The sequence below is a fragment of the Brassica napus genome, chromosome C8 (assembly GCF_020379485.1).
Source record: "Brassica napus cultivar Da-Ae chromosome C8, Da-Ae, whole genome shotgun sequence".
Lineage (NCBI taxonomy): Eukaryota > Viridiplantae > Streptophyta > Magnoliopsida > Brassicales > Brassicaceae > Brassica > Brassica napus.
This window is the reverse complement of record NC_063451.1, coordinates 46,222,934-46,249,594: the sequence shown is the minus strand read 5'-3', so window position 1 is coordinate 46,249,594 and position 26,661 is coordinate 46,222,934. Positions and strand designations below refer to the sequence as shown.

At 33.0% G+C, this 26,661-nt stretch overlaps 3 protein-coding genes, 2 non-coding genes and 2 pseudogenes across 8 annotated transcripts; 4 read left to right on the top strand and 3 right to left on the bottom strand.

Annotated features, from left to right (window-relative positions):
- Positions 1-1,597: 1,597 nt before the first annotated feature.
- On the bottom strand, positions 1,598-1,711 carry LOC125592198. The gene has a single exon (XR_007328045.1). It is a non-coding gene; the product is annotated as a small nucleolar RNA snoR98 (small nucleolar RNA).
- A 1,332-nt stretch (positions 1,712-3,043) lies between these two features.
- LOC106411612 lies at positions 3,044-5,021 on the top strand (annotated as a pseudogene).
- A 297-nt stretch (positions 5,022-5,318) lies between these two features.
- On the top strand, positions 5,319-7,209 carry LOC125591305 (annotated as a pseudogene).
- Positions 7,210-8,291: 1,082 nt separating this feature from the next.
- LOC106415849 (F-box/FBD/LRR-repeat protein At1g13780-like) lies at positions 8,292-10,275 on the top strand. Of its 2 annotated transcripts, none has more exons than XM_013856653.3 (4): positions 8,292-8,438; positions 8,567-9,520; positions 9,591-9,731; positions 9,802-10,275. In XM_013856653.3, exons 2-4 carry the CDS (start codon positions 8,570-8,572, stop codon positions 10,105-10,107), a joined length of 1,398 nt encoding a protein of 465 aa, XP_013712107.2. In that variant the 5' UTR covers positions 8,292-8,438; positions 8,567-8,569; the 3' UTR covers positions 10,108-10,275. The 2 variants fall into 2 exon arrangements, with proteins under 2 accessions (XP_013712107.2, XP_013712108.2); XM_013856654.3 differs by having other exon boundaries at positions 8,298-8,438; positions 9,805-10,275.
- A 1,936-nt stretch (positions 10,276-12,211) lies between these two features.
- On the bottom strand, positions 12,212-14,876 carry LOC125591304 (helofensin-3-like). 3 transcript variants are annotated; one of them, XM_048765286.1, is made up of 2 exons: positions 14,727-14,876; positions 12,212-12,758 (listed from the first exon to the last, which is right to left on the bottom strand). In XM_048765286.1, exons 1-2 carry the CDS (start codon positions 14,782-14,784, stop codon positions 12,343-12,345), a joined length of 474 nt encoding a protein of 157 aa, XP_048621243.1. In that variant the 5' UTR covers positions 14,785-14,876; the 3' UTR covers positions 12,212-12,342. The 3 variants fall into 3 exon arrangements, with proteins under 3 accessions (XP_048621243.1, XP_048621245.1, XP_048621244.1); XM_048765288.1 differs by lacking the exon at positions 14,727-14,876 and adding an exon at positions 14,226-14,352; XM_048765287.1 differs by lacking the exon at positions 14,727-14,876 and adding an exon at positions 13,155-13,284.
- On the bottom strand, positions 14,046-14,160 carry LOC125592196. Its single transcript, XR_007328043.1, has one exon. It is a non-coding gene; the product is annotated as a small nucleolar RNA snoR98 (small nucleolar RNA).
- Positions 14,877-22,353: 7,477 nt separating the features above from the next.
- LOC106415850 (F-box/FBD/LRR-repeat protein At1g13780) lies at positions 22,354-26,119 on the top strand. The gene is made up of 3 exons (XM_048765285.1): positions 22,354-23,544; positions 24,887-25,402; positions 25,502-26,119. Exons 1-3 carry the CDS (start codon positions 22,927-22,929, stop codon positions 25,760-25,762), a joined length of 1,395 nt encoding a protein of 464 aa, XP_048621242.1. The 5' UTR covers positions 22,354-22,926; the 3' UTR covers positions 25,763-26,119.
- The last annotated feature ends 542 nt before the right edge of the window (positions 26,120-26,661 follow it).

Genomic DNA, 26,661 nt, shown 5'->3' with positions numbered 1-26,661 from the left:
GACACCTCAACCCGTTGTTGCAATATGGTGGAGCTCTGGGAAAACAACGCATGCCAAGGCATACAGGTTTGCGTGACAATTGTAATATAGGACACTTACCAAACTCCGTTGTTGTCGCAATATCCTTGACCTATTGACAACTAGGTATGTGATAGCACTCAACGTCAATTTTACATTTCCCTAAAGATTCATGTCCGCTCCATTTGCAAGATCTTGTCATGCATATGAATAATGTGTTAGTCCAAACATGGATTGTCAACAAAACAAAATGATTTATAAAGATTAGTTTACACCACTAGTTTTCATGTTTTGGGTCAAATATATCGTTTGAAAAAATTAGTAAAAATAAGTATTAATAATAAAAGTCTCTACTTTTACTACCACTTTTCTTTCATTCGAAAACTATAATTCCCACATGACAAACCTCAACGCCTCTAGAACAGAGATTCGATAGCATAAGTTTATGTATATTCATGTATAAACAGATATACGATTGCATATATCATATTGTGTAATGAACAATAAGTAGTATACTTTTTTTTTTTGATTTAAAAAAAAAATTAACTTAACATTTACACCAAAAAAAAACAATAAGTGGTATACCTTTTTTTTTGGTGTAATAAGTAGTATAAGTAGTATACTTACGGAAGGCAACACCAAGAAAAAAAAGATAATAAAACAAAGTTAAGGTTCACTTTCTTCATTTCTGGGGTAGAAGTTTTTGTGTTTCTCAATTGTGAAGCTAATTTATTATTCATAGCTAGCTTTTATAATGTATTTTAGATGATGAACATATTCACTAATATATATTGTAATATTAATTTTCTTTTGTAATTCAATGTTATTAGTGTAATTTGATATATTAGAATTCTTTTACTAAATTCATTTTTAGTAAAGAATATATCATAGTATTAAATTATATTCTAAATGTAACTAATTTATGAGTTAAACATATTTATTTATATAATCAATAAAATAGTAATAAATACAAATGATCAAATTATTAATACTTTTAATAAAATATTAATAATGCAATACATTTTATATAATCAAAAGAAAATAAATACAAAATGTTGGTATTTGATAAATATACATATAAGGAAGAAATCAATAGTCACAGATAATTTTATTAAGATTTCAAAATTTTAAGTTTTTTCTATTACTTGATATTTTTCTATTAATTGAAAGTTAATATATTATTTATTGATCTTAAATAGTATCAGATTAAATTGATATTACTATACAATTTTAATGCATACATAATGGATCTTGTTAGATATATAATTTATTTTATAATATCAGAAAAAATCAAAAATAATATTACTAACATATAATTATTTAATGAAAATCTTAAGTTTTAGTTTATTTGATTTAATGAAAATTATTTCTCATCTCATTCAAAATAACATTTGTCATCTTGCAAAAGGTTCACAATATCTCCTTTTCTTGCTAACATTTTTTATGTACGGAAACTAATTCCCACATAAACTTTAATACGCTTCTAAAACATAGTATATATTTATTTATATATATATATTAATTGAATATAATAATGGAAAATTACATGTTTACCACTTTCAAGAAATAAAATAATCATCAACGTAACTGAATAGTCAAACTTGAAATTCCATGAAGAGAGGAAAGCAAGCATTAATATCTGAATAGTATAATGTCAGGAGTAATTATTTCTGTATATTCTAGTTATAAATTCGTGTATTCATATGTACTATTTCATGTATCAAATTAGAAAATGAACGATAAGTTATACTTACCGAAGGCAACACCAAGAAGAAAAGACAATAGGACAAAGTTAAGGAAAACTCTCTTCATTTTTGGGTAGCTTTTTTTTTGTGTTTTTCTATTGTTAAGCTAATCTATTCTTCCTAGCTTTTTATAATGTATTTCAAGTAGTGTTTTGGTAAGCTTATTAATAATTAGGTTGAAATTTTTGGTCTACCATCGTCAAGGTCAAAATAAAAACGGATGTACAATAACTAAATGCAGTCAATGGACACGAAACTTTCCAACTAAACTGAGTCAATACTTTCATTCACTGACTGCATTTTTATCATTGGGAATGTTCTCAACTTCTCATTAATTAGTTAGTCTAATTGTTGTGAAACTTCTCAATAACCGAGTGCTCCACCAAAAAAAACAGGTTATTGACGGTCGAAAATATGCAAAGTCCATCCAAAATAAAACTTCTGAAAGATTCTTGGAAAACAGTATTAAACTATGGTTGACATATACTTGGTTTACTTACGGAAAATAGTGACAAGAAGAGAAACGAGCAACACATGCTTGAAAGAAACTTGTTTCATTCTCCACGATAACGATTCTTGATCAATTTTACGGTTGTAAGATTTTGAATGTAGTGGAAACTATGAAATGCAAAACCGGGCCTCGTGGTCTGGTGGTAAAGGAACCTCGGCTGAGGTGCCCGCCATCACGAGTTCGAGTCCCGACTACAGCGGATTTAACATGGTTTCCGTTTGGCCTCCAGGACCTTTCTCGCCAGTTTCGGTTGGACGCGGTGGGATAGTCGGATTAAGTGAGAGGTCCGGATACCTGGATTATCAAAAAAAAAAAGTTAACATGGATGGTGGTAATTGTTTGAAACATCTACTTGTTAGCTACGTTAACGGATTCCTCAACCTGTTCATCACTACTGGCCGAGCTATACGTTTACGTAATAAAACAGTTGGAGGGTAACTTGGGTGATAAATGAATGGATCTGAATCTCTTTTAATTTTTTTATAACCCAAAAATCCAAAATTGTAGAAGCAAAAATACAATAATTGTAAACCGATCCTTTGTTATTATATTTTCCTTTTTCATTTCCTTTTCTAATTGACAACCAAAACTGAATTTTGGAAAGGTTGTTTAGATATCAAATCTCACAAAATACAAAAAAAAAAAAAAAATCACAACATTTATAACGGAGAATATGCAATTTTCCTGAAAATACTCGATTACTACAACCGATTTTCATGAATTTTCCAATGGCAATAATAAAAAGAATATTTTACTAAAAGAAAATATTCAATACTCCAATAAAGACAAGCCTTTAGTTTCGAAACGATCTTTTGAAGATGGAACCGTAACCGCTTGTTTTGCCACTTTTCTCTCTCACTTTCGATCACTCCGGCCAATATAATCCTCCGGCGACTCAAATCCAATCCACGGTGAGTTCCTCAGAAACCCTTCGAATCTTTTCGTTTCATTTGTAGTCTCAAGTCTTATGATTGATTAGAGAAACTCTTCAACGCCTAGGGTTCGATCAAAGATCTCTCTTTTTTTTTTTTTTTAATGCTGTTTGTTGTTTGTCGATGCTGTTAGGGTTTCGTTTCGTGATGTCTGGGCGAGATAGGATCAGCGAGTTGCCGGAATCATTGTTAACTCAAATACTCTCATACCTTCCGACAGAACAATCGGTGCAGACAAGTGTTTTGTCTAAAAGATGGGAGAATGTGTATCTAAGCGTTCCCGGTCTTGACTTAAACTGCTCTGTTATTCGCGACGAAGTGATCTTAAGCTTCTTAAGCTTCATTGACAAGCTTCTCGAGTTTAGCCCTGAGTCAAGTCTGTTTAAAGTCAAGGTTCAGTGCAGGGGCATGTTGATAGACGGGTTCAGCGACCGGATCGGTACAGTGATTGACCGCGGGACACAGCATCTTGATGTTGTGAGCAGTACAGATTATTACGAGGACTCTTTTGGTCATGCCTTACCTGGTGTAGACTTCATGCCTATGAATCTCTACACGAGCAAGGCATTGGTTTACTTGAAGCTCTCCTCTTCTGGTCTTGGTGATCCTGGTTTTGTTTTCATGCCTTGTCTTAGGTTCTTGCATCTTGAAGAAATTAAATGGCGTGTGCATCTGGAGAAAGTCCTCTCAGGGTGTCCTGTTCTTGAGAAGCTGACTTTGGTGAGGATTTGGATGATGATGACTATGCACGTACCGATGAAGAATTTATGGTTATGCGTGTGAGGTCTCAGAGCTTGAAGAGGTTTAGTGTGCTGCCGCTTAGGCAGGTAAGGGATTACCATTCCAGAGTGGAATGCACACTTGAGATTGATGCTCCGGGCTAGAGCATATGAGTCTCGGAGATGATCAGTTTGATAGCATTGTGGTAAAGAACCTGTCTTCTTTGTTGGTGGTTGAGCTTGATATCAAGTTCTTTGTCAAGTTGGCGTGCTTTTTAATACTTTGGACGTATCAAAGAGCAATGAGATCCGCGAGTTTCTCGATGGGATATCGAGTGTTGGACATATGATCATCTCTGGGATGACAGTGCATGCCTTTGAACATTACTCAAAAGCAGGAATTATCCCCAAGTTCAACAACTTGTCCCGTTTAGAAGCAGTGTTCCATGGCAAGTTATTGCAGTTTCTGCCAGCCTTTCTTGAGTGTTGCCCCAATCTGAAACACCTAATCTTGGTAAAACCATTACTCTTGTCCTTATGTTTTTTTTTTTATGGATGTGTGTTTTTTGAAAACCCAGCTCTTTTTTTTTTGTTTTGGTGGTTGCAGAAGGTTGTTCATTCAGAGGAGATGGATGAGGGATTGGAACTCGCAGATGTGCCACAGTGTGTCTCATCGAGTCTTGAGTGTGTTGAGATACAAGAGAAACTTGAATTGGAAGAAGGGAAGATGAAAGCAACCAGTTACTTTCTTGGAAACTCGGCAGTGCTGAAGAAACTCATCCTGAGCCCAACAGCTTATGATCCTCGAAATGTTGCGGAATCAGAAATATGGAGAAGGTTAATAAACTGACAATACGTTCCACAAGATGTGAAATTGTCATTCGAGCCATGGAGGAGGTCGTTGTCATTTGATGAGTCTTCGTAGTTCTGGTTGGATTCCATTGACCATTGTCAGTATGACTGCGAATCTTTTTTCTTTTCTTCCAACAGTCCCAATCTCAGTTTCTTGGATGTTTTGATAATGATGATCTTGCATTCTCTTAAGTTTGGTTTTATATGTTTTATACTTTTAAATATCAATTTTTTTTTGAGTTTATTCAGCTCGATTTTAATCCTTTTCATCTGAATCATTTATCGATAAAAAAATACTTTATATGAACTATAAAATATAAATTCTTGAAAATGGTAAAATAGTTAAATACTACAAGTTCAACATGCTATTGTAGAGAAAAAACAGAAGTACATTAATGTGTTTTTTTTAAAAATAACGAAACTAATAATTAGGCCGGATTATTATTTAGTCTAGTAGATATTTATAAATATACAATAATACACTTTACTTTTGAAACGCTCTTTTGAAGATGGAACCGTAACTGCTTCAAACGTACAAGTACTAAACGATATCGGTACCGTTTCAGACAAAAAGGTTACCACTTTTCTCTCTCACTTTAGATCACTCCCGCCGGTGACGCAAATCCAATCCACGGTGAGTTCTTCAGAAACTTTAGATCACTTTCGTTTCATTTGTAGTCTTTAAGTTTTGTGATTGATTAGAAAAACTCAACGCCTAGGATTCGATCAAGATCTCTTTTTTTTTTAATTATTATACTGTTAGGGTCTTCTTTCGTGATGTCTGGGCGAGATAGGATCAGCGAGTTGCCGGAGTCACTGTTAACTCAAATACTCTCATACCTTCCGACAAATCAATCGGTCCAGACAAGTGTTTTGTCGACAAGATGGAAGAATCTGTATCTAAGTGTTCCTGGTCTTGACTTAAACTGCTCTTTTATTCGTTATGATGCTGACGAAGTGTTCTTAACCTTCATTGACAAGCTTCTCGAGTTTAGCCCTGAGTCAAGTCTGTTTACAGTCAAGGTTAAGTGCAGAGACACAATGATAGATGGGTTCAAGGACCGGATCGGTACAATGATTAACCGGGGGACACAACATCTCGATGTTGAGAGCAGTATCTATTATTTCGAGGACGACAATTCTCTCTATCCTATTGTTGACATGATGCCTATGAATCTCCTCACGAGCAGGACATTGTTTTACTTAAAGCTCTCCTCTTCTGGTCTTATGGATCCTGGTTTTGTTTACATGCCTTGTCTTAAATTCATGCATCTTGAAGAAGTCAAATGGCGTGTGCATCTGGAGAAGCTTCTCTCAGGGTGTCCTGTTCTTGAGGAGCTGACCTTGTTGAGGGATATGGATGATGATTATGCAATTGGGAATGATGAATTTGGGGTTATGCTTGTGAGGTCTCAGAGCTTGAAGAGGTTTAGTGTGCTGCCGCTTAGGCAGGTTGGGATTACCATTCCAGAGTGGAATGCACGCTTGAGATTGATGCTCCGGGGCTTGAGCATATGAGTCTCGGAGATGATCAGTTTGATAGCATTGTGGTAAAGAACCTGAGTTCTCTGTTGGTGGTTGAGCTCGATATCAAGTTTTTTTGTCAAGGTTGGCGTGCTTTTTAATACATGGAACGTATCAAAGAGCAACGAGATCCGCGAGTTTCTCAATGGGATATTGAGTGTAAGAGATATGATCATCTTTGGGATGACAGTGCATGCCTTTGAACATTACTCAAAAGCAGGAATCATCCCCAAGTTCAACAACTTATCCCGTTTACAAGTAGTGTTCCATGGCAAGTTATTGCAGTTTCTTCCAGCCTTTCTTGAGTGTTGCCCCAATCTCAAACACCTAGTCTTGGTAAAACACTTTTTCTTTATGTTTTATGGATATGTGTATTATTGAAAACTTAGCCTTTTTGTGTTTGAAGAAGATTGTTCATTCAGAGGAGATGGAGGAGGGATTGGAACTCACAGATGTGCCACGGTGTGTCTCATCGACTCTAGAGTGTGTTGAGATACAAGAGAAACTTGAATTGGGGGAAGGGAAGATGAAAGCAACCAGTTACTTTCTTGCAAACTCGGCAGTGCTGAAGAAACTCATCCTGAGTCCCACAGCTTATGATCCTCGAAATGTTGTGGAATCAGAGATATGGGAGAAGGTTAATAAACTCACAAAACGTTCCACAGGATGTGAAATTATCATTCGAGCCATGAAGGAGGAGGTTGTTATCACTTGATGAGTCTTCTTCTTAGTTCTGGTTGGATTCCATTGACCATCGTCAGTATGACTGCGAATCTTCTTCTTTTTTTCTTCCAAAAGTCCCAATCTCAGTTTCTTGGATGTTTTGATAATGATGATATTGCACTCTCTTAAATTTGGTTTTACATGTTTTATACTTTTAAATATCAAATTTTCTCGATTTTAATTCTTTTCATCTGAATCATTTATCGATAAGAAAATACTTTATATGAACTATAAAATATAAATTCCTGAAAATGGTATAAAATAAACATGCTATTGTAGAGAAAAAACAGAGTGAAAGAAAGAAGAAGTCGAGAGAAAATGTGTTTTCTACATTGAGAAGTCTTTTACTCTTTATATTGAGATGGCAATTTTTTTTTTTTTGAGTTTGGTTCTGTCATTCCTGAACGTGGTTAGGTTAATTCACGATTCAGGTATGGCTGCTGCTGCAGCCGGAACATGTCAGCTGAAAAGAATGCTTCATCATAGGAGTCGTCTAGCTACCAGGTAGGAGTGGACATGAATCGAATATTAAGAGTTTTAAAGGATTTTGTGATCTGATCTGTCCGAATAAATTAATTATACAATTCGATTTGATTCACATTTATCCCGAATTTTCTGTGCTCGAATGTCCATAAAAATATATTTTAATTAGATATATGATTCGATTCGTGTATAAGAAATAAAAATTTAAAAACAACAGAAACAAATAAAATTTTAAAATAATAAAACCTTATTACAATGTTTAAATCACTATTAAAAATAAACATTTATATATTTTTAACACTCTAATAGCTAAAATAATCAATTTAATAAATAAAAATTGTAAAATTACATAAAATATAATAATTATATTATATAAATATATAATTCTTTGAATATATGTATATATACATATACCGGATCAGATCGAATATTCATTCTTAAAAATATTAGTATTTATGATTTATTAAATGCAATTTGTAAACAGATCCCTTGTTATTATATTCCTTTTTCATTTGCTTTTCTAATTAGCCACAAAAATTGATTTTTGGGAAGATTGGTTAGATATAAAATCTCCTAAATATAAAATTAATGCTGATAATGGAAAATATGCAATTTTCCTGAAAATACTCTACTATTACAATCGATTTCCATGAATTTTACAATGACATTCAACATGAAAATATAACGAATAAAATAAATATTGTTTTTTTTTTGTCAAAAAATTAAAAGAAATATATATAATATATAGACAATAAAGACAGCCTTCATTTTTAAAAACGCTCTCATGGAACCGGAACAATCAGTTCCGTATAAATTCTGAACAATCAGTTCGACAGTTCCGTCTTCAGACAAAGAAAAGTTATCACTTTTCTCTCTCGCTTTCGATCACTCCCGCCGATAGAATCCGCCGGCGACTCAAACCCAATCCACGGTGAGTTCCTCAGAAACCCCCATCGAGTCTTTCTTTTCATTTGTATTGTGATTGATTAGAGAAACTCTTCAACGCCTAGGATTCGATCAAGATCTCTTTTTTATATGTTGTTTTTTGATGCTCTTAAGGTGATGTCTGGGATCGATAGGATTAGCGAATTGCCGGAATCATTGCTTACTCAAATACTCTCTTTCCTTCCGTCAAAACAATCGGTGCAGACAAGTGTTTTGTCAACAAGATGGAAGAATCTGTATCTAAACGTTCCCGGTCTTGACTTAAACTTATCTGCCATTCCTTATGATGCTGATGAAATGCTCTTAAGCTTCTTAAGCTTCATTGACAAGCTTCTCGAGTCTAGCCCTGAGTCAAAGCTGTTTAAAGTCAAGGTTAAGTGCAGAGACACGATGATAGACGGGTTCAGGGATCGGATCGGTATAATGATTGACCGGGGGACGCAGCATCTCGATGTTGAGAGTAGTACCTATGATATAGAGGACGACTCTTTTCACCATCCTTGTGTCGACTTCATGCCTATGAATCTCTACACGAGCAAGACATTGGTTTACTTGAAGCTCACGTCTTCTGGTCTTGATGATCCTGGTTTTGTTTTCATGCCTTGTCTTAAATTCATGCATCTTGAAGAGGTTAAATGGCGTGTGCATCTGGAGAAGCTTCTCTCAGGGTGTCCTGTTCTCGAGGAGCTGGCCTTGTTGAGAGATCTGGATGATGATTATGCAGTTGCCTATGATGAATTTACGGTTATGCGTGTGAGGGCTCAGAGTTTGAAGAGGTTCCGTGTGCTGCCGCTTAGGCAGGTTAGGGATTGCAGGTCGAGAGTGAATTGCACGCTTGAGATTGATGCTCCGGGGCTAAAGCATATGAGTCTCGGAGAGGATCAATTTGATAGCATTGTGGTAAAGAACCTGACTTCTTTGTTGGTGGTTGAGCTTGATATCAAGTTTTTTGTCAAGTTTGGCGTGATCTTTAATCCCTGGAACTTAGCAAAGAGCAATGAGATCCGTGATTTTCTCAATGGGATATCGAGTGTTAGGCATATGATCATCTCTGCCAAAACAGTTAAGGTGCATATTTATATATTCATGGACTTATTTAATACCTTTCACTTCTATATTAAATATATTCGTGTTGCAGGCCCTTGAGTATTACTCACAAGCAGAAATGATTCCCAAGTTCAACAACTTGTCCCGTTTACAAGCAATGTTCCATAGCAATTTATTGCAGTTTTTGCCAGCCTTTCTTGAGTGTTTCCCCAATCTGAAACACCTAGTCTTGGTAAAGCCATTTTTTCTTTATGTTTTATGGATGTGTATTATTGAAAACTTAGCCTTTTTTGTGTTTGAAGAAGGTTGTTCACTCAGAGGAGATGGGGGAGGGATTGGAACTCACAGATGTGCCACGGTGTGTGTCATCGACTCTTGAGTGTGTTGAGATACAAGAAAAACTTGAATTGGAGGAAGGGAAGATGAAAGCAACAAGTTACTTTCTTGGAAATTCAGCAGTGCTAAAGAAACTCATTCTGAGCCCCACAACTTATGATCCTCGAGATGTTCTGGAATCAGAAACATGGGAGAAGGTTAATAAACTCACAAAACGTTCTACAGGATGTGAAATTATCATTCGAGCCATGAAGGAGGTCGTTATCATTTGATGAGTCTTCTTCTTAGTTCTGGTTGGATTCCTTTTGACCATTGGTGCTGATACAAGTTCTTCATGACTTGCGAATCTTGTTTTCCTTTTTTTCTCTTTTGAGAGTCCCATCCCAATCCCAGTTTCTTGGATATCTCTTATATAAATGATGATCTTACATTCTCTTGCGTTTGAATTGGGTTTAATGATTTAGAATTTAGAATTTAGAATTTTTGATAGTTTAAATGGAAAATTGGTTACGGTATTGAATGTCTTTAGATTGTTTACATTTAATTAGTACTAGATTTTGATCCGCGCTTCAAAAGCGCGGGTTTTTTTTCCGATTAAGAATATTGTTTGATATGAATTATTATTTTGGTTTTGATGTTTTGAAGTATATTATTAAGTTATAAAGTGTTATTATATAGAAAAAGTAAAAGAATTTTAGTTTAAAATTATATAATTTATCAAATAGTTTATTTTAGATTTTATATGTGTATTCTTATGTTACAACGTCATCGTTGCATTTTGTGTGTATTTTGTAAGAGTTATATTTGTTGAGTTGATGAGACAAAAAATTTATTTGGTAGATTTTGGGCTAATCTAATAGTATATATATTGTAGAACTTTTAATAGTTTTAGCAGTGTTTTCATACCCGAATCAAACCTACAGTCTCAGAAGTAAATCAGGTGATTCATATAAATCTGGTCTGAATTTTATTAAAATCTTATATATAAAAATCTGATAAAAATCGGTAAAATCATAAAAACTATCATTAACCCGCTATCCAATATTAGTTGAACCGATAAAATCTCATATAAATTGGATGATGTTTTTTCTAAACTCAATTCAAACTTTTGAATCAAGCTTTGAAACACAGGGTTAATACCTTTTCAAAAGAGAAAAATCTTGTTTAACTTAGGTATTCCAAATTTAGTGAAGAGTTTATACCAATCTCAATGTGTTTAGTATATAATATATGATTGAATAACCCGCGGAAACCTGCAAGCTTGAAACTTAAATAATATAAATATTAATTCTGGACCTAATTATATTTGTAAATTTATTTTGTTATTTAAACTGAATTACAGAAGTGGACTTGTATTTAAGCATCTTTTATACTAAACATTATTTGTTGCCCAAAAAAAAATACTAATCATTATTTTGGATTTTAGTAATTGTGCTTCATAAGTAAAAATCAAGTCAACTTATTTTTTTATAAAAAAAAGAGAGAATATGGAGCAATATTTTCTAAATTATTTGTATTTTTTAATTTTCCATAATATAGTTTAAGTGGTTGTATCTGAATTATAGTAAAAACTCAATTAAATAAGTTGGCCCGAGGATAATTTTTAACTAACTTCATATGCATTTTTTCAAATTTGTTCAGTACTTATATGTTAATATCGTTTTTTATGAACTGAAAATAATATAATATACTACTAAGTTTGATCGGTTCTATAGTAAAACATGATTTTGTGATAATTATTTATCATAATTCATTAACTCATTTTAAAAAAAATACATGTATTACTTACCAGACTATTTTAATTCAAATGGCATGTACTATTTAATGGTGATATGCACCATACCATTCGTTTTATAGAGATATGAATTTAAGAATTAAAATAAACATTATATAATATATATATGGTCACATACATAATAGATTAGTCTATGGACCCACGAGTTTATATATTATTGCATCAAAAAAAATGTTGGTTAGTAAATCGTATATGGGATATCAATAACTAAATGGAGAAATTTATAATCAAGGGGTGAGATTTATAGAAGGTAATATAGTAGTTACCATAAATATAGGAGTGACACACTTATAATATCTAAAGAAAATCAGAGAAATTTATGAAAATATATTGTTAGGAGAAATTTAATTAGGACCATGAAATTATTAACTCTTAGGAAATAGTCCAAACAACCTTGTATAAGTAGATTTTTTCAGAGTGATTCTTTTTTAATAGAATAGATACCCAAGTCACAAAACACAATACTTTAGTGTTAAAGTAAAATCGTGTGTGACCATTATGTCCAGGGAATGTATTGGTATAACAAGAATTGCAATAAAAGTAAATACTATAAAAATGATTCGAAAGATAACAGTCATGAATAGTCTTTTAATAATATATTTATTTATTTTTGGGATACATATTTTATACTTGGGCAGTTTGATACAAATTGCCCATGTTTAAGTCGGGTACATAAGACTCATATGTGTTCTTGTCATGTTTATTTGTTTCTCTATTTAGGACACTTACACTTTCCGTCTTTCTGATCGCAATATCCTGGACCTCTCTGACAACTACGCATGGTATAACATTCAAGGTCTGAGTCACATTGCCCTTGATGATTCACGCCCGCTCCATTTGTATCCACAACTTGTAATTTAGGACACTTACACTTTCCGTCTTTCTGATCGCAATATCCTGGACCTCTCTGACAACTACGCATGGTGTAACACTTAAGATCTGAGTCACATTGCCCTTGATGATTCACGTCCGCCCCATTTGTATCCACGGATTGTAATTTTGGACACTTGCACTTTCCGTCTTTCTGATCGCAATATCCTGGACCTCTCTGACAACTACGCATGGTATAACACTCAAGGTCTGAATCACATTGCCCTTGATGATTCACGTCGGCTCCATTTGCAAGATCTTGTCATGCATACGAATAATGTGTTAGTCCAAACATGGTTGGTTGTTTTGTCAACAAAACGAAATGATTTATAAAGTTTAGTTTATACCACTAGTTTGCACGTTTTGGGTCAAATCTAGTTTGAGAAGGAAAATGGAACTTAAAAAAATTAGTAAAAATAAGTATTAATAATAAAAGTCTCTCTACTTTCACTACCAACTTTTCTTTCATACGAAAACTATAATTTCCACATGACATAAACCTTACACGCCTCTAGAACATAGATTAGCATAAATTAATAATTATTTATGAAAATTCTAATTATATATTCGTGTATAAACATACATACGATTGCATGTATCATATTGTGAAATGAACGATAAGGAGTATACTTGAACGATAAGGAGTATACTTACGGAAGGTAACACCAATAAGAAAAGACAATAGAACAAAGCTAAGGAACATTTTCTTCATTTTTGGGGTAGACGTTTTTGTGTTCTCAATTGTGAAGCTAATGTTTTCTTCATAGCTAGCTTTTATAATGGAGTTTAGATGATGAAAATACTCACTAAATATCTTACCAATATTATAATAGTATTATATATTGTAATATTAATTTTCTTTTAGTAATTCAATGTTATTAGTGTAATTTGATATATTAGAATATCTCAATGGTATTAAATTATATTCTAAATGTCATTAATTTACGGGTTGAACATATTTATTCATAAATGATCAAACTATTAATTATTATAATAAAATATTAATAATGCAATAACTTTTATACAATCAAAAGAAAATAAATATAATATGTTATGGTATTTGATAAGTATACATATATGGGAGAAATCAATAGTTACAAATATTTTTTTAAAAAAATCAAAATCTTTAAGATTTTTTCTATTACTTGATACTTTCTATTAATTGAAAGTTAATATACTATTATTTATTAATCTTAAATAGCATCAATTTAAATTGATATTACTATACAATTTTAATTCATCCATAATGGATCTTGTTAGATATATCATTTATTTTATGATTTTTAAAGAATCAAAAATTATATTAATGACATATTATTATTTAATGAAATCTTAAGTTTTAGTTTATTTTATTTAATGAAAATTATTTATCCATTCAAAATAAAACCTTTTTCATCTTGCAAAAGGTTCACGTCAATAATATATACTTTTACTTCTAACATTTTTTTGTACGGAAACTATAATTCTCACATAAACCTTAATACGCCTCTAAAACTTCTTTTTTTCAAAACTGAATGAAATAATTGGAAATAAAAAATCATCAATGTACGTAACAGAATAGCCAAACTTGAAATTCCATGAAGAGAGGAAAATCAAGCATTAATATCTGAATAGTATAATGACAGGAGTAATCATTTATGTATATTCTAATTATATATTCATGTATAAACATATATACGATTGCGTGTATCATATTATGAAATGAATGATAAGTAGTATACTTACGGAAGGCAACACCGAGAAGAAAAGACAATAGAACAATGTTAGGGAACACTTTCTTCATTTTTGGGTAGAAGTTTTTGTGTTTATCAGTTGTGAAGCTAATCAATTCTTCCTAGCTTTTTATAATGTATTTGAAGCAGTGATTTTTGGTAAGGTTATTAATATATAGGTTGAACGTTTTGGTCTACAATCGTTAAGGTCAAAAAAACGGATGTACAATAACTAAATGCGGTCAATGGACACAAAACTTTCCAACTAAACTGAGTCACTACTTTCATTCACTGACTGCATTTAATCATTAATTAGTTAGTCTAATTATTGTCAAACTTCTTAACAACTGAGTGCTCCACTAATAAAAACAGGTTATTGGCGGTTGAGACCATGGAAAGTCCATCGAAATAAAAACTTTAGAAATATTCTTGGAAGACAGTATTAAACTATAGTTGACATATGCTTTTGCTCAAAAGGATGAAACTATAGTTGACATATACTTAGTTTACTTACGGAAGACACTGACAATAAGAGAAATCATCAATACAAGCTTGGAAGAGACTTGCTTCATCTCCAAATTAACGCTTCTTAATTTCTTTGATAAATTTTATAGATATAATATTTTGAATGTAGTGGAAACTACGCTATGCCTCATTGGAATTTATAATGCCTTTTAGATTAACATGGATGGGTGGTAATTGTTGTAACGTCTAGTTTTTAGCTAAGTTGACGGAATCGTCACATTTTTCACCATTATACGTTTACATACTAAAAGCTGCAGGACTCGTGTCATCCGTGAGTCCATGTTGTGTAAAAGTTTCTAAAGGAATCCAAAAATTCGATTAAAATGATATATGTAATAAATACTAATGGATTTGGGTAATAGATGAATGGATCTAAATTTCTTTTACTTTTTTTTTATAACCAAAAAGTCCAAAATTGTAGTGCAAACTGTAGTATAAAATATAAAATACATTTTTTTTTGAAATGCATCATGAACATAGAATCTCTGAACCACTTCAAACGTACACAGATACTAAAATATCTGTTTCGTGTAGTGGAGGACGTTTGTAGCTCGTCGACCTCTATCAACGACGTGAATAATCGTCCATTGTAATTGGTTTTCTCATGTACAAAGGGATGTAGCTTGTATAGTGCAGCTTCCTTATTATTAAACTAGCTTAAGAATTGCGGACGATAAATGTTATATTTTTTTTTTTTTGAATTAAAATGTTAAATGTTATATTGTAAATAATTTTTATATATTATTATTTATTTGTATTCATTTATGTATTATGTATATCTACTCTATTAAAAGAAGAGTACAAATATAAAATATTCTTAAGTTTTCCAACTTATTTACAATCACTACAAGAAAACGTAGCAGTAACAACGGCGGTTTACGACGAAATTATTTCCTCGTAACTTTACATGGGCTTTACAACGCAATTACGACGAGACATTATTTCGTCGTAAACTCCATGGTAATTTACGACGAAAGGATTTCGTCGTAAAGTCAATGTAAGTTTACGACGAAAGTACGTGGAATGCGAAATAGTTGTAAACGTTACATCGACATTACAACGAATCATGTTACCGTTATATAAAGGTGAAAACGTGCATTCAATGTGCTTTAACTTACCTAAATTCGTTGTAAAGTCGTTGTAAATGTTCAATGTAAAATCCATGTAAAACTTTTCTTGTAAAATCATTGTTATATTTCTCTATATATATATATGTCATTTCCCACAACTCTCTTCTTCACAACACACAACTCTCTTCCTCTCGAACCTGATGGCGTTTAGACTATGTTCCTCATTCAGCCACCAATTACTATTTCGAAGATGACGATAAGGAACATGAGTCATTCGTCTGTCTGCCAATTCAGTGGAGCGACAAGGAGAAGTGGACGGAAGTGCAGTTGGTTTATACTTGAAAGGAACCTCCAACCATCGTCAAAGGTTCCTCTCAAGTACAAACCAGCTGCACTTCCGTCCACTTTCTCCTTGTCATTCCACTGAATTGGCAGATAGACGAACGACACAGGTTCCTTATCGTCGTCTTAGAAATAGCAACTGGTGGCTTAACAACGCAATTACGACGAAACCAACGAAACCAAATTTCGTCGTAAACGCCATGTAATATTACGACGCAAGTACGTCGAAAAGTAAACTTTACATCGACATTACAACGAATCATGTTACCGTTATATTTAGGTGAAAACGTGTATTCAATGTGCTTTAACTTACCTAATTTCGTCGTAAATTCGTTGTAAATAATATGTTAAAACCATGTAAAATCCATGTAAAATATTCCTTGTAAAATCGTTGTTATTTTTCAACTACCCAACTCGAAAATTTCTCTATATATATGTCATTTCCCACAACTCTCTTCCTCACAACACACAAACGGGAGAAAAAAAATCAGAAAGAAAATCAGAAAAAAAAATTTGAAAAAAAAATCTAAGAAAAAATGGCCGGTGGCGGTAGTATTTACGAGTTACGGAGTTGGATGTATTTGCACAAAGATTCTGACGGGAGGGTGACAAACGCATTTCTGAGCGGGCTAGAGACATTCATGCACCAGGCGGGCTGTACACCGATCACACAGGAAAGCGGTAAGATGTTCTGCCCCTGTCGGAAATGCAAGAATTCAAAATTTGCACGTAGTGAAACTGTATGGAAGCATTTAGTAAACAGAGGATTTACACCACAATACTACATTTGGTATCAACATGGAGAGGGTTATGGGGGAAATGAAGCTAGTAGTAGTAATAATAATTTTGAGGATGGTCATCATAGTGAAGAACCGAATCATTTGCATAATGGATATAATTATCATCAAGATCATGAGCAGATGGTAGATCATGATAGGGTTCAAGATATGATTAGTGATGCAAATTACACCTCGTGGACGCATTGTCGCTGGAGAAGAACCGCCCTTGCAAGAAGAAGGCGCTATCAATGAAGTTGAGGTACCAGAACAACCAACTGATGAAATCCTTTTGATCGACCCGCAAAACTTTCAATATGAAGATATTCCCGAAGATGCGACAGATGAAGCACGTGAAGACCTGTTCGAGAGAAGCGACGATGATGATTGTAATGATAGTGATGAGAACGAAAACGATTTAGAGTGATGTAATATTGATGAGAACGAAAACGATTTAGAGTGATGTAATATATGTCTCTGATGTTGTATTTCTCTATTGTAACGTATGTTTAAAGAAATATTGTTTTTTTACCATCCTAATGTATGTGTAACAAATGTTGTTTTATATAATATGTATTTGTGTTAATTTTAAAAAACTTATTTGGAGTTTTAGGGTTTTAGAGTTTAAGTTGGAGAAAGAGCACAAAGTAGTAGAGAAGAAGAGATATGATGTTAGATGATATGTGACTTTGGGGTTTAGGGATTTCATTCTCGGTGTTTAGGGTTAAGCGTTGTAAAATCGTCGTAAACCGATTTTTCGACGTAATTTCGTCGTAAATGGAAAAACGCGGGCCTGGTAACTTCGTCGTAAACGTGGGCCTTGTAAATTCGTCGTAAACCAATGTTTCGACGTAATTTCGTCGTAAATCGAAAAACACGGGCCTGGTAACTTCGTCGTAAATGGAAAAACACGGGCCTGGTAACTTCGTCGTAATGTTACGAGGAAGTTACGAGGAAACCGTTTTTATATATATGGGAGAAGTCGAAGATACGAGCACTGCTCGTATCTTCCTCCCTAACTCCTCTCCCCCTCTAAGGTAACTTTCTCTCTCTATCCTTTTTTTTTTTTTTATAGTTTAGGTTGTTAGTTTAGGTGATTAGTTTAGGGAATTAGTTTAGGTGATTAGTTAACGGAATTAGTTTAGATGATTAGTTTAGAAAATTATTTTAACCAATTCGTTTAGGATATATATTAATTTAATTTTTTTAAATTTTCTAGATGGCTCCTAGACCGAGACCAGCAGCTCCTGCACCTACGTATGCAGATTTGTTTGGCGATGGATCTTCCTCTAGCGGTCCATCGTCTTCTTCCGGGACAGTTCCAGACTCTCACACATCTCGGAGAGTTCCTTCGACCCCTCCTCCTCTTCCATCTCAGATGCCTCCCCCACGAGCTCCACCTGTCGCCCCGGATCAGCCTGCCCCACCAGCTGCAGTTCATCCCGATTTGCGGGTGCCAGCTCATGCACCATTCGCAAGATACACCGTCGAGGATTTGCTTGCCCAGCCCGGACGAGAGGGTTTACACGTTCTGGACCCCGATAGACCCCCGGGTACTTATTGGTAAGTACATAAAATTATTAATTTAAAATTTAAAATCTTTGATCAATTTTTTTAACAAATTTGTTATATTTGCAGGTTTGGGGCTAACAACCGTGTTAGCCGGAGCGTTTCAGAGACGATGAAGGGATATTATGACGGCCTTTATCCCAACTGGACCATGACTCCCGATCACGTCAAGACGACGTGGTTTAAATGTTTTGCGGTAATTATATTTACATATTATTAATATTTATATTGTTAATTAAATAATTATTATTTTTTTTCTAATCTTTTAAAATGTTTGTTTTTTCAGCAAAGGTGGAACTGGTCCGTAGGAATCACCGAGAGGGTGAAGAGCGAATTTATTGCAAAGGCGAAAACTCGTCTTTGCAACACCGTCTCCGATTGGAAGGACAAGTGGGAGATTTACGGCTATGAGGGGAAGCCGAGCGGGGTCACAAAGGAAGCATGGGATGGCCTCATCACCTATTGGAACGAACCCAGCTCCATCCGCAAAGCCAACTCCTGCTCCGCTTCCCGAAGAACGAGGGATAAAGATGGCCATTTGCCCATGGTTCATAGATCCGGCCAAAAACCCCATGCCGGAATTCGTCTCGAAGCTGTACGTTTTATTTAAATTTATAATTTTCATTATTTTAAACTTGTATTTATTAATTATATTTAATTTATTTATTATTGTTGTTTATTAGTTGGAGAAGGCGGGAGTTTTGCCATCTCTCTCGGACTTATTCAAGATGACTCACGCCTCACCAGATGGGGTTTTTGTGGATCCTGCATCCGAGAAACTCTTCAACGCTGTGGCGTCTCGGGTTGAAGAGCAAGAGACGCAACTTACCCAACAGTCTGCAGATGGATTACCCGTCAAGTTGTCAACCGTAGAGGTCGACCGGATCTTCGAGGAGGTAAAATTTAATAATTTTAATTTTTTTTCTTTATTTTATTATTAACTCTAAATACGGTTTTATATATATACATATAGGTGGCTCCTAGAAAGAAGGGAGGGACGGTTGGAATAGGTTCCGTTAACGAAGTTTCAAGGGCGACTGCGTCATACTATTCGAGACGGGACCAGGACAACGACCGGATGCAGGCTCGCATGGATACCCAGCAGCAGCGTTTGGACTCTCTCGAGGGTTTGCTGGATGTGATGGCGGTGGGAAATCCAACTTTGCAGAGAGCTTTGGCGGAGAGACGAGCAGCTCTCGGGATGAGCCAGCCGGATCCCGAAGCAGGAACGTCTACAGACCCGAATCCCTCAGCCAACTACTTCGATGACCATGATGTTGGCCTTTAGTTTCCTTTTTTAATTTCTTTTGTTTTGTATAAAAAATTTAAATTCTATTTAATTAATGAATTTATAGTTTTAAAAAAAAATTATTTGGTTTCATATTTAATTTTATTTCAAATATTTTAAATTTTAAAATTATTGTTTTATAAAATTTATATAATTATTATAATTAATTAATATTTTAAATATGGAGATGTAAATTCGTTGTAAAATTCCACGTTAAGTCCTCGTAACGTTTACGAGGAATTTACATGAAGTCGTTGTAAAGTCCTCGTAAAATTTACATCGACTTTACGTCGAAGCCTTACGTGGCTTTTACAACGAACTATTACGAGGTATTTACATCGTCGTTTACGAGGGCATTACGACGAATAGTTTCCTTCCGCTTTACGAGGAATTGACTTCCTCGTAAACGTAACTAGGACTTTACGACGAAACCTCTGTTACGACGAGCGTTTAACAACGAAACGCGTATCGATGTTAATTCGTCGTAAAGCCCCTATTACGACGAATTTACAACGAATACCGCCCTCGTAAAAAATATGTTTTCTTGTAGTGAATGGTATGCTACTAGAGTTATTAATTAACCTACCTTTTAAGATTCTATATCTGTTATGTTTAATTAATATATTTCATAATTTGACCTTTAACTAAAAAAATCAACAATAATTTAAAAAATCTATCTCGCTAGCTAATCAATTAATTAGGGTCAAAAACACTTCCTATAATCTAGCTAGCTAATAAATATTGTCTATAAGTGAAATCATCTACCATTTAGTAATGATATACAATTATTTATTCATCATCTTTTATCCTTGATATTCCTATATAATTGGAATAAGTATAAACGATGTAGATTTATTAATACTATATTATTAATAGTTAATTAATAAAAATGATAAGAAAACTATAAAGCCACCTAAATCAATTTAAGTATTTATTTACTAAATTTAGAACACAATATTTTTTTTAAGATATATAGTTATAATTTTCATTATTCATTAGTAATAACTATAAACCATATAAAAATAATCATTTATATAATATATTAACAAACATATATTTAAATGTACATATATTATTTTATGCATACTTTTATACAAAATAACCCAATATAAGTGTTGAAGAGTATAAAATTATGATCCGTAGAAAAATAAAAATACATTTGTGTGGATGTTCGGGTCAAATTCTAAAAATGAGTGATAAAATCGACAGCTCAAAAATAAAATATAATTACTCAATATAAACTATAAAATTATTATGTTTTTGAAATGTCATCTTAACCAATTATTTGATATATATAAAGTTTTAAAATTTATATTAATATTTGTTTATAAAAGGTAAAACTAAATACGGTCAAGCTCTAGTAACTAAATTATAGTAAGCACATAAATCAAAACACTACATCTTGTTTATTTACGATATTTTTTTGGTAAATAAATCAAAACAACCATTTTATTTATTTTATATGGTATATAATTAAATTTCAATGACATAAACATAGATATATAGTATATTTTAATATAAATATTTATTATTAAGAATTCATACTCATATAATAAACACAAAATTTCTAATGGGCGATTTATTTTAACGCAAATTTCAAAATTAAAATATTAAGGCTTCAATACTTTTTCAATATAAATTTAGAAATTATTATATTTAAGTATTTTTCTATGTTATATCGTTTAATTTTAAACTATATTAATATATAATATAAATGTCTAGTAAATGAGACTCATATTCATACGATTTATGGTAATTTGTATTTTTTTATTACCAAAAACGTTAAAACATTGATCACAAAATGTGAGACATTTAACGTTTTTAGTAATTTATAGTCGTTTAAATATTCAAAATATAACATATATATATATATATATATATATATATATATATATTTTTTTTTTTTGTTATATGGTTAATGTGGTTGTTTAATATCTTTTAATAATATAAAATTAAACAAAAAAAGGAGCTAGGATACAAAAATTGTTATCAAATATTTATTATTCATAATCATTAATTTTCATATATACGTTAATCATATTAGGCAATTCCGTAGCTTTTATTTAAGTAAAGTGCGAGAATATTCTTTTGTACACTATTTATCAATTTTATCATATTTCAGTATTTTCTATGTTATATAGTTTAATTTTAAACTATATTAGTATATAATATGAATGTCTAGTAAATGAGACTTTATATTCATACGATTTATGATAATTTGTATCTTGTTATTACAAAAAAATTTAAGCCATTAATCACAAAATTTTAGTGCGAGACATTTAACGTTTTTAGTAATTTATAGTCGTTTTAAAAATTTAAAATATAACATATAAGAAAATATTGAATTTTTAATTATATTGTTAATGTGGTTGTTTAATATCTTTTAATAATATAAAGTTAAACAAAAAAAAGCTAAGATACCAAAATTGTTATCAAATATTTATTATTCATAATAATTAATTGTCATTTATACGTTAATCATATTAGATAATTTCATAGCTTTTATTCAAGGAAAGTGCAAGAATATTATTTTGTACACTATTTATCAATTTAATAGTTAGTTTAATAAAAAATATAATATAAGTTAAGATGGACCAACCTATTTTCTTAAGAATTCTGAATCTCATCCTTATGGTGACACATAGCTACAAAATAATGTTGTAATGTTTCTGAATTAATATATAAGGGATGCAATATGTAAACCGATCATTTGTTATTATATTTTCCTTTTCATTTTGCTTTTGTAACTGTTAACAAAAACTGACTTTTAGAAAGATTGTTTACATATCAAATCTCCCAAATATAAAAAACAATATTGGCAATTGAAACTATGCAATTTTCCTGAAAAATGAAAATACTCGATTATTTACAAATCATTTTTTCCAATGGCATACTTATTAGTAGACAATAAAGACGGCCTTTATTTTTGAAACGCTCTCAAGGAACAGGAACATATAAATTCTAAACAATCAGTTTAGGTTTCAGACAAAAAGTTGTCAGCTTTCGATCACTGCCGCCGGCGACTCAAACCCAATCCACAGTGAGTTCTTCAGAAACCCATATACTACCTACATCGGGTCTTTCGTTGTGTGATTGATTAGAGAATCCATACTCCTATGATTCCATCAAAGAACTCTCTTTTATATGTTGTTTGCTTTTTTTTTTTTTTTTGACAAATTTATATGTTGTTTGTTAATGCTGTTAGGGTTTCGTTTCGTGATGTCTGGGGTCGATAGAATCAGCGAATTGCCGGAATCTTTGCTTACTCAAATACTCTCATACCTTCCGACAAATCAATCGGTGCAGACAACTGTTTTGTCCAAAAGATGGGAGAATGTGTGGCTAAGTGTTCCCTGTCTCGACTTTGACTTACATTCCTCTGTTGTTCCTTACCATGACAACCAAGTGCTCTTCACCTTCCTTGACAATCTTCTCAATTTTAGCCCTGAGTTAAGTCTCTTAAAAGTCAAGGTTAAGTGCAGAGACATGATGATAGATGGGTTCATGGAACGTCTCGGTACAGTGATTAGCCGTGGAACAGAACATCTAGATGTTGAGAGCAGTACTGATTATATAGATGATTACACTAATTCTGTTACCTTACCTTGTGTCGAGTTCATGCCTATGAATCTCTACGCGAGCAAGAAATTGGTTTACTTGAAGCTCACGTCTTCTGGTCTTAGGGATCCTGGTTTTGTTTACATGCCTTGTCTTAAATTCATGCATCTTGAAGAAGTTAAATGGCGTGTGCATCTGGAGAAAGTACTCTAAGGGTGTCCTGTTCTTGAGGAGCTGACCTTGTTGAAGGATCACCCCACCTTCTTCATTATGCAAGCTCTGATGTCCAAGAAATAAGATCATTTCGGAATTAATTTAGAAATCTATATAATTGCGTTTGTTAAGTAAACAAATATATCTGTTGGTCGAGATGGTTATATAACATGCACATAGTGTTTAAAGTTCAAAGTTCGAACCCTGAGCGTTATATTGCAGTTTGATTGACACTTGTATGGTTGACCTATGAATTTTGAATTCATGGATTAATTTACAAAAAAAAAAAACATATTGAAATTTTTTTTTTTGCAGAAAATCCTTTTAATAATATAGATGATTTAGATTGATGGACCACTGTTTTTTTTTTTGACAATTGACATTTTGACGGACGGCTGTTAGAAACTATTTTTTATGAAAAAAACATTTGTAATGCTATTTTACGATATTTCTATTTTCCAATGGCATATAACATGAAAATAACCAATACAAAGCTTATTTTACTAAAATAATTATTTATTAATTAATTGTACAATAACGACGGCCTTTATTTTTGAAAAGATCTCTGAAGAAAAGGAATCCCTATAAATACTAAACGCTCGCGAGTACTTCGATCCACACCCAAAGTTACAACTTTTCTCTCTACACAATTGATAACTCCGGGCCGATATAGTCCGCCGGCGAATCAAACCGAATCCCAGGTGAGTTTCTTCAGATTAGAGAAAACTCAACGCCTAGGGTTCGGTCAAGATCTTTTTTTTTTTTTCTTATGCTGTTTGTTATTGTTTGTTGATGCTCTTAGGGTTTCGTCTCGTGATGTCTGGGAGAGATAGGATCAGCGAACTGCCGGAATGTTTGCTTACTCAAATACTCTCATACATTCCGACAAAACAATCGGTGCAGACAAGTGTTTTGTCCAAGAGATGGGAGAATCTGTATCTAAGTGTTCCCGGTCTTGACTTAGACTGCTCTTCTGTTCCTTACGATGCAGACCAAGTGTTCTTAAGCTTCATTGACAAGCTTCTCGAGTCTAGCCCTGAGTCAATTCTATTTAAAGTCAAGGTTAAGTACAGAGACACGAAGATAGATGGGTTCAACGATCGGATCGGTATAATGATTGACCGGGGGACACAGCATCTTGATATTGACAGCAGCAACTGTATTTGTTTTATAGATGAGTTCAGATATTGGATCGGTAACTATTATTTAGAGGAGGACATTGGTTTACTTGAAGCTCACGTCTTCTGTTCTTGGTTATCCTGTTGTTGTTTTCATGCCTTGTCTTAAATTCATGCATCTTGAAGAGGTTAAATGGCGCGTGCATCTGGCTAAGCTTATCTCAGGGTGTCCTGTTCTTGAGGAGCTGACCTTGTTGAGGGATCCGGAGGATGAATATAAGGCTTTGCTTGTTAGGACTCGGAGCTTGAAGAGGTTTCGTGTGCTGCCGCTTAGGAATGGATATGTCCGTTCGAGAGTGAAATGCACGCTTAAGATTGATGCTCCAGGGCTAGAGCATATGAGTCTAGGTGATGATCAGATCTGTAGCATTGTGGTAAAGAACCTGACTTGTTTGTTGGTGGTTGAGCTTGATGTCAAGTTTCGCGTGCTTGTTAATACTTGGAACGTATCAAAGATCAATGTGATCCGTGATTTTCTCAATGGGATATCGTGTGCAAGACATATGATCATCTCTGCCAAAACAGTGCAGGCCCTTGCTCGCTACTCACAGTTAGGAATGATTCCTAAATTCAATAACTTATCCCGTTTACAAGCCGTGTTCCGTAGCAAGTTAGTGCAGTTTCTCCCAGCCTTTCTTGAGTGTTGCCCAAATCTGAAACACCTAATCTTGGTAAAACCATTTTTTATCCTTATGTTTTTTTTTTATGGATATGTGTATTATTGAAAACTCAGCCTTCTTTTGTGTTTGTGTGTGTGTGGTTTGCATAAGGTTCTTCATCCAGAGGAGATGGAGGAAGAATTGGAACTCACAGATGTGCCACAGTGTGTGTCAACGACTCTTGAGTGTGTTGAGATACAAGATAAGTTTGAATGGGAGGAAGGGAAGATGAAAGTAGCCAGTTACTTTCTTGAAAACTCAGCAGTACTGGAGAAACTCATTCTGAGCCCTACAGCTTATAATCAGAACATATACGAGAAAGTTAATAAACTAACAAAACGTTCTCCAGTATGTCAAATTATCCATGAATGAATGAGTTCAATATTATCAGTGTATGAGTCTTCGATTTTTTAGTTCTGGTTGGCTTCCTTGACCATTGTTGTTGAATCTTCTTGGATATGTCTTATTCCTATAAATATTTAAAGAAAATTAAGTATTATTAGAGCAACATTATCGGATAGAAATCGAATTGGTTATCTGAGCTAAAAAAATTAATATTTTATTATTACTTTATTAGATAATTATAACTTAACTAAAACTAGAAAATGAAGCTAATGAAAAACAACAAGTAAGCAATTACAGTTCTAAACCGATTTTGGAAAGTTTAGTTTTAAGATTCTCGTGCTTCATCTCTTTTATTTTTTCCGTTTTAATAATATAATAATAGTTAAAAATTCCTCCTCATTTTCCGATAATGCTACTCTTAAGTTCGGTTTTTTATTCCTTTGACCTATATATCTAAAATTTAAAAATAAATCAGAAATCGCTGTAACAAACATTTTTCATTTCAAATTTAATATTAGTAAATGTTAAGAAAAATAAAGTTCACGGATACTTCCGGTTTCAGATTATTTGTCGTTTTAGACTTTTTTACACAAATTTAAAAAAAAAACATTAAATTTCATGTTTTATCCATATTTAATATATTATTTTATTTGGATATAATTTAATGAGCTTAAATAGTATTGACAAAATTGAAAAAACTAGTAAATAAATGCATTGAAAACAACATTTAAAATGAAACAAATTTTAAGTTCTAGAACGATAATTAATCTGAAACAGAGAAAAATAACTACATACTGCTAGTCGGGTTCCCTCCGGGGTGTTCGGATTACCTGGATTATCAAAAAAAAAAAAACTAAACAATAAATAGAAACATTTAAAAAAGAAAAAAACACAGTCCTGAGCAATCAAATTTCCAAGTTGGGTTT